General features: G+C 36.8%; 1 protein-coding gene across 1 annotated transcript; it reads left to right on the top strand.

The window, feature by feature from the left end:
• Positions 1-3,372: 3,372 nt before the first annotated feature.
• Positions 3,373-3,813, top strand: LOC131145802 (uncharacterized). The gene is made up of 2 exons (XM_058094986.1): positions 3,373-3,498; positions 3,628-3,813. Exons 1-2 carry the CDS (start codon positions 3,373-3,375, stop codon positions 3,811-3,813), a joined length of 312 nt encoding a protein of 103 aa, XP_057950969.1.
• Positions 3,814-8,867: the final 5,054 nt, after the last annotated feature.

Below are 8,867 nucleotides of genomic sequence, written 5' to 3'. Positions count from 1 at the left end.
ATTGATCAATCTTCTGTTGCTTTGAGCTTCTCTTGGATCACTTGTTGGTGAATGTGGCTTGACGGTTCATAATCATCCTTGTGTTATTGTCAAACCTGAAACATCATTACTCAACCATTCCAAGTTAGATTATCCTTTTTTTGTTATCGCCAAAACTGATTGAAAAGCCTTATTAGGCCAACAATACCTTCTATAACATCTCAAGCCCTAGATGAGCACTGAGGTATCCCTGTACACAAATTGACACACCTATGCAGCGGAAAACATAAAGTCATACACCCATATTTACAATACCAGAATTTAGTGTTTCCAAACTATACATACATATTTACACGTCACCCTAGTATCATCTACTCAAAAATACAATCCCCTAAATACACTTACCCTTTAAATAGGGCAGTACAAATGATCTCTCTATCTGCGAGCCTGATCTGCTCATCTAGCTGGATCACCTGAAAAATGTAAAATCACTAGGATGAGACAACGCTTAGTATGAGGAAATATGCTATTACTTGTGTGTGGCGATTAAGTTTTTTAAATACTATACTAACAATGTCTGAAACTGTAAAAGCTGGTAAATTAATATACAATATAATTTGCATTTATCATAGTTTAAAGTATAACTGTAATATATGAGTTTTCTACTTTTTCATTCTTCTAGTATCGTACTATATCTGCTGATGTTCTGTAAATCTGTTTACATATAAATTGATGAGGTGTTTACCTTGAAAAATTATACATCATGATTTAACCTCTCATGATAGGTTTGTGCGGCCCATAGGTGGGACTTAATCTTGGTTGGCCTACCAAATAAGTCAACTATACTCTACCAATCCTCAGTCTGGCTAAACTACAACCTCTCTTAAGCTCGGAACTGGTAACTACCTCGTCAAACAGGCCACCTCAACCCAAACTTCTAGAGAGTCTGCAATCCCTCCAAGCACGGTTGACGGAAACCATCCACACACTATCTAAGATGCGTGGTGTTGCACTCTGATCTATACAAGCTATGATACCATGCTCTGCTAATTGAACATAAATTGATTCATCGTGGTCTGATACTGTATATACTATTTCTATAGATATCATACTATTTTCATTATGTTTCCAAAATAACCATAACACTATAAATCTGATCGAAAATACTATAATATCTTACTAAAATAACTGTAATATCTAACTGTAATACCTGTAATATTTGATTGTCATATCTGACTGAACAATCTGTAATGTCTGAGTGTTATGGTTTTGGATAATATGACATTCTATAAATACTGTAAAATACTTGTCTATATAATATTTATAAAACATCTGTCTGGTAAATATCTGTCTGTAAAATATATCTGTCTATATATACACTATAAATCATGATATTATGAAAAAAAAAAAACTATATAAATTCTGTACTAAACAAATACCTACTCATGCCACACAATTAATAAAGGTCATGTTCTGAAATCTGTAAAACTGTATAATTTATACCATGTACCTTAATAAACAAATACTGTAATTTACTGATAATATTTATGATTTTACTAGCATAGCATATTTCCCTTACCTAACTGGTTAGGAGGCTCGCCTCCAACTTTATCCTCACGTTCACGACGTACTATCCCCAAAATCTTGAAATAATGTATATATACATATTTCCAATAAATCAACTATTTCTACGAACCTACATACTCCTAATTTTCTGAATTATAATTTACCTTGGCTCCTAAAAATATTCATTGGGGTCCCCAACCCATGTTTGCAAGGTCCCAAAAACACCCTAGTCCTGAAAATATAATATCGTAATTTATTTTACAAAACTCCATTATATTCCCATATTACTCAAAATCTAAACTCAATAAGCCTAATAAAACTGAAAATACCCAAATAATCTACTTACCTTGATTTTGGGATGGTGCCCAAGTTACCCCAATCAACAATCCATTCCACCAGACTTGTAGAGAAACTCCCCAAAATCAACGTAGCGACTTCTGATCGTAAAACCGGGGAGTAACAGAGCGAGAAATTTAGAGAGATGGAGAGAGAACCGAGTTAGTGAGAGAAAGAAAAGAGAGAAAATGAATTCCTCTCACTGAAACTTGATTTTCTCCTGTTTATAGACCTTTTGCCACATGGCCTCATCGATGAGTTTAAGACGAGAGTTCGTTGACGAGCACCTAACCCTCGTCAATGAGTTTCAGGCCCCAAAAATAGCCCATCGATAAACTCTTATAGATGAGACACACGTCCACGTGGACAAGCCCAAGAAGGCTGTTGCGCCCCTCTTTAAAATTCCTTTTCCCTCTTTTTTCTATATTATTTTATTTCCGTAATTATCCGATTTACTACAAAGGGTTCTTTAGTGATTGAGAAAACTCAATATTAGAACCGTAGGTTTATGATTCAATAGAAATTTCAGAAGATATCTCCCAGATGGAGTGTGAGCAATAGAGAACTTTGAGAGAGATTGAGAGTTTAAAATCCTGTGGAGTTAGTCAGCTGGACAGGTGATTGGGTAGTTCTTTTCAGAGAGTTAGTTGGCTGGAAAGGTGGTTGAGGCTTTTCTTTTTGCAAAAAAATTAAATTCTGGAAAATGGCAGTCTGCTGACTCAACCACGTTCAAAATGGTCAGTCGACTGGACAAACCAGGTTGTTAGTCGGCTGACTAATTCTAGTTCAAACTACTAATCGACTGAGCAGGTTTATTCATTCTTGGTGTTTGTTTTTCAGCTGGCCAATCTTGATGTGGTCTGGTCAGTCGTCTGACTAATCCATTCTTTTTCCAAATATTTTCATTTTTTATTTTTAAACTCTAGTTATTTGAAAAACTCAAATATAACTTTTCAAAATCATTTTCAAGGGTTTTTTAAGAACTGGTCTCTAAGTCTTTGTATCCTAAAAAGTTTTAAAAATATTTCAAAAGATATTTAAAATATGAAGAACTTACATAAAGACTTCTTAGGACATTTGACATTCTAAATGCTTGAGTCTTCATGCTTGTCTTTTGAGCTCTCTCTCTTTGCTTTTCGACTCTTTCTTTGACTCTCTTACTTTTCTTTTCTTTGGCTCTCTTGTCTTCAAGCTTTAAGCTTTTAGCACATTATCTTTAACATCCACACTCTCATGATCTTCAAGCTTTAATAGATATCATCTTCGCATCCATGCTTTGACTCATCTTTGTGATTATTTTACTTTTTATTCTCATTCTTAAATCTTGAAATATCAATACTCAACCAAATATGTTAAGTTCCACTTGTTTGTTAGCATTAAAACAAGATGCTAAGCTTTGTAAGGCCAACAGAAACCATATTATTTTAATTGAATTAAAATTTTATTATTGCTCATCATATTTAATTATAATACGTGGTTCTCAGGATTAAAATGGCTTTCAATCCCTTGGTTGTTATTCTCAAAGAAAAAAAACTGGTTGGACGTAATTATATTGACTGGAAAAGGAACTTGGATATTGTACTAACTGCAAAGGAGTACAAGCATCTGCTCGCAGAGGTATGTCCATAGAAACCTGGTGAAGGGGCAACCGATGAGGAAACTCAGGCTTACCGGAAGTGGATTAAGGCTGATGAGATGGCATGGTGTTACATTTTTGCATCTATGTCGAATGTTCTACTACATTAGCATCAGTATATGCCTTCTACCTATGATATAATGCAGAACCTTAAAGAAATGTTTGGGGATCAAAATCGTGCTGCTAGGCAGACTGCTATCAAGGAACTCATGAATACTACTATGGCAGAAGGGACCCTAGTAAGGGATTATGTTCTGAAGATGACTGATCTTCTCAATGAGTTAGAGATCCTTTGAGCTGAAATCGATGGGGAAACCTAGGTCGATATTGTTGTCCAATCGCCGCCTAACTCATTTAAGCAGTTTTTCCTAAATTACAACATGAATAAGCTCTCTTACTCATTGGCAGAACTACTTAAAGAGTTTCAAGCAACTGAGAGCCTCATTAAGAAGCCAACTTTTGCTCTTGTGACTAAGAAAGGTTCTTCTTCTATGCCAAAAGGTCGAAAGAAGCAGAAAGAGGTTCGGAAACCACAAGGAGCTCCTCTAGTAGTACGTGGGTCATAGGATGGAGTGAAAAAGCCCAGGGACAAGTGCTTTCACACAAGCAGCCAAGGCACTGGAAAGCACAATGTCCTGCTTATCTTGTCAAACAGAACAACAAAGGTATATCCCATTCACTAGTAGTTGAAACATGTTTAGCAGTGATATCTACCAGTACTTGGTGTATAGATATAAGAGCCACTAATCATGTTTGCAATTGTTTGTAGGGGTCCAGCAAATATGCCAGTAAGGAGATTTACGTATTTCTAGGAGATGGCACGAGAGTGTCAGTAGTTGCAGTGGGAGATATTCACATTTCTTTTGGTAGAGATAGGATTTAAATATTGAAAGACTCTCTTTATGTACCTTCCATTAGAAGGAATTTGATTTCAGTTTCCAAGTTGGTGGACAATGGATATTTCGTTTATTTTAATGACCCAATTGTTATTAAGTTAAATAAACATTTTATCTAATCTGGTACATTGGTGGATGGTCTTTATATTATTAATCATGCTTCTCCTTTAGTGCAACTAAATGAATTGAATAACACTGATAAACAATCATGTAAGAGAAAGAAATCTTCTAAATTGAACAAAACTTATCTTCGACACTTACGCCTAGGTCATATTAATTTGAGACGGATTTCAAGGCTGGTTCAGAATGGGCCATTAGGTTCATTAGAAGTGGAGGCACTAGCAGTCTGCAAATCCTGCTTAGAAGGTAAGATGACCAAGCGGCCCTTTTTCGGTCAAAGGCTATAGAGCAAAAGAGGCATTAGAACTAGTTCACTCTTATTTGTGTGGCCCCATGAATATCTAGGCTAGAGGTTGCTTTGAGTATTTTGTTGCATTCATTCGTGATTATTCAAGGTATGGGTATATTTATTTGATGTGCTGTAAGTCTAAATGCTTTGAGAAATTCAAGGTATTTAAGGCAGAAGCGGAGAAGCATCAGGGTAAATGTATCAAGACACTGCGATCTAATCGTGGTGACGAGTACCTTTTAGGAAAATTTATGGATTAATTATTGGAGGAGGGAATTTAATCCCAGTTGTTTGCACCTGGTATGCCACAACAAAATGGTGTAGCAGAAAGAAGGAATATAACTCTTATGGACATGGTCAGATCTATGATGAGTTATTAAGATTTGCCTAATTCGTTTTGGGGGCACGCACCAGAAACAACAACCTATATTCTTAACTTGGTCACGTCTAAGTTATTACCTACTACACCCACGGAACTATGGACTGGGCGCAAACCTAGTCTATGGCATGTTCAGATATGAGGTAGTCCAGCACACATGCTAAAAAGGAAAGCAAATAAGTTGGAATCAAGGACACATGTTTGTTTATTTGTTGGCTGCCCTAAAGGAATGAAAAGTGGTTTATTTTATTGTCCTAAGGATCAGAAGGTCATTGTTAGCACCAATGCTTGATTCTTAGAAGAGGACTATGTAATGAACCACAAACCCAGAAGTAGGATTGTTTTAGAAGAGTTGAGAGGAGATATACCAGCTATACCGATAGTGCAAGAAGAACCACCACAAGACACAGTTATTGACATCTCATTGCCTCGTTGGAGTGAGAGGAATGTTGTAGTTTGAGCTGAGTCTAACCTATAACGTGCAGCTACCATCAATACGTTGGTTGTATAACTAGGGCAGAATGATGGTGCACAAGGATCAAAATTGACATAGTAAAACGTGCCTTGTCACAGTGGGAGGGTTGTATGCTAGCCTGATCGGTATATGTTCATGGGAGAGTCTTATGACAGGATCCTTGATGAATTGGATACCAATTCTAGTAACTACTGTGAAGCATTTCAAGATAAAGATGCAGAACTTTGGCTGAAGGCTATGAAATCAGATATGGGGTCCATGTACTCCAATTAAGTCTGGGATCTTGTAAATCCACCCAAAGGGATAAAACCCATTGGATGCAAGTGGATCTATAAGAAGAAAAGAGGAGAAGATGGGAGGGTGGAAACCTTCAAGGCTAGGCTTTTTGTGAAAGGGTTTACTTAGAAAGAAGGAATTGACTATGAGGAAACTTTCTCACTGATAGCCATGCTAAAGTTTATCCAGTTTCTCTTATCCATTTCAGGTCATTTTGATTATGAAATTTGGAAAATGGATGTCAAGACAGCTTTCCTTAATGGAAGTCCCAATGAGTGTATCTATATGGTGCAACCAGATGGTTTTGCAGCAGTAGGCCAACAACACATGTTGTGCAAGCTTAAGAAGTCCATCTATGGACTTAAGTAGACGTGTAGGTCTTAGAACATCCATTTTGATCAAGCCATTAAATATTATGGTTTTGATTAATGCCCTGATGAGTCATATGTATACAAAAACCATGATGGAAATGTGGTGGTATTCTTGGTGATATGAGTGGATGATATTTTAATCATCAGAAATGATATGGGGGTATTATCTTCGGTTAAGGTATGGTTATCCGGATAATTCGACATGAAGGACTTTGGAGAAGCCAGTCACATCCTTGGGATCAAGCTTTTTTAAGATTGCAAGCAAAGGATGTTAGGCTTATCACAAGCTACTTATATCAATAAGATTCTTGCCCATTCTAGCACGTAGGATTCCAAGAAAGGGTTACTCCCTTTCAGACATGGAATCTCTCTATCCAAGGATCAGTGTCCTAAAACACCGATTGGGGTAGAGAACATGAAGGCAGTTCCTTATGCATCAGCAGTAGGAAGCCTCATGTATGTTATGCTTTGCACTAAACCTGACATCTGTTTTGCCGTAGGCATGGTCAGTAGATATCAGTCTAACCCAGGGCGGGAACATTGGATTGCGATAAAACATATAATCAATTACTTGAAAAGGACTTGGGATTATATGTTGGTTTATTAGGCAGGTAGTCTAGTACCCATTGGGTACACAGACTCAGATTTTCAGTCAGATAAGGATTCCAGAAAATCAACCTCAGGAAATGTGTTTACCCTAGGAGGTGGAGCCATTAGTTGGGGGGGTATCAAGCAATCATGTGTTGTTGATTCCACTTTGGAGGCCGAATATGTGGCAGCCAAGGAGACCATTTGGTTCAGGAACTTTCTATTGGATCTAGGAGTGGTGCCTTCGGTACAATCACCTATTTCACTTTACTGTGATAATAGCGGGGCGGTTGCTAACTCAAAGGAACCTAGGACCCACAAGAGGGCAAAACACATTAAGCTTAAGTATCACCTTATACGAGATATTGTGCAGAGAGGTGATGTGATGGTGACCAAGATTGCATCGACAAGCAACCTGGCACACCCGTTTACAAAGAGCTTACCAGCTAATATTTTTTATAGTCATGTAGAGGGAATGGGAGTGAGATGTATGGTTGTATGTCTTTGAGTACAAGTGAGAGATTGTTAGAGATTTATATTGAAATACATGCTTTATGTAATTAGTTTTATTGTTTATTAATTACTTCAGCTATTCCATTTTAATGAGAATCTTTGTGAGCAATGTTTGCCTGACATTATCTATTTAATGATTATGCATGTGAGTCTTTTATTCTATATAGTAGGTGATCTAGAGTGTAGAGTATGACTTACACACAAAAGATTAGATCATTAGTTCTTATAGAATATAAGTTTATTGTTAACAGTCTTAAATGGAATTGGACACACCATTGGTAAGACTGTAGCACAAGGTTTTAATAGGTTTGTCTTGACTATGGGGAATGGTATAGTTCCAACTCCTCGTGCTAGTACATTTTGTGTGTATTGAACAGGACCATCTTGCGGTAATTGTTTTATACTGACTATATAAAACAATTAATAGCTTATGATTATTATGAGTTCTTATGCTCTCAATAAACTTAATAAGTTGGGTAACAACATTATGTGTATGGTGAACATTAATTATTGATGGAATCCACATCCCGGTATCAGAATTGATGATACCCCCTTGAGAAAGCTTATAAGTTTTGATTTTGTTAAACCCTACAGGTGAATTTTGAATCCGACACATCAAATAAGTTAAGTGGAAGTTCTCCAGGAATTAATATGTCAATTAGTTAAATTGTCAGTAATTTAATTTAATTGACGGGTATCTGTAATCTTTACGTGGGGAGATAAATAAGCATTTAATAATAGGAGCTCGAAATTTAATTTTGAATATGACGGGGAGTGCAATTATAAATTTTTAGTGGTATGAATTGTAATTAATGTAATTAAGGCTTAATTCGGGTCGGATTAGGAATTCTTAATTATGTTGGAAGCCCTAGTCATATTTGCCCAGAGGTCCCTGCAGTAGCCTATATACACAAGCTCCATTCAATGGCTAGGGTTAGAAAAAAACACACACACAGAGGCAGATGTCTTCGTGAGAAGCAAACCCTAGCCACCGCTGACAAGCCCACTCTCTGAGGAGCAAGGCGTGTTCAAGGAATACAGTAGAAGACTCGTGGTCGTCATCAAGAGTTCTTCTTTGATATCATAGATCCGGGAGTTCCTCTTCGTGCTTGCAGATTTGAGAGTTCTTCTTCGTGCTTGCAGATTCGAGATCAAACCAGAGAGATCTCGCAGGTATGAGCCTAATCACGTAATCAGGATTTGCAAGATTGAATTTTTATTGTGATCTGGGTTTGAAAGATTGAATTTTTGTTTAACCCGAGTATGCAACATCATTTTTTTTTTTTTTTGTTATCCGTATGCACTACAGCCAGATCTTAGGATTATTCCACAACAAGCCCCTTCAATTTGAACATATGATATTTTCTTCAAGGTGACTACATAATGCCATTGGGCTATTTAATATTATTTTTGTTCACCAATCCTTACCAAGGGGGGATTTTA

The sequence above is a fragment of the Malania oleifera genome, chromosome 13 (assembly GCF_029873635.1).
Source record: "Malania oleifera isolate guangnan ecotype guangnan chromosome 13, ASM2987363v1, whole genome shotgun sequence".
Lineage (NCBI taxonomy): Eukaryota > Viridiplantae > Streptophyta > Magnoliopsida > Santalales > Ximeniaceae > Malania > Malania oleifera.
The sequence above is the reverse complement of the archived record's forward strand: the minus strand, read 5'-3'. Positions and strand labels throughout refer to the sequence as shown.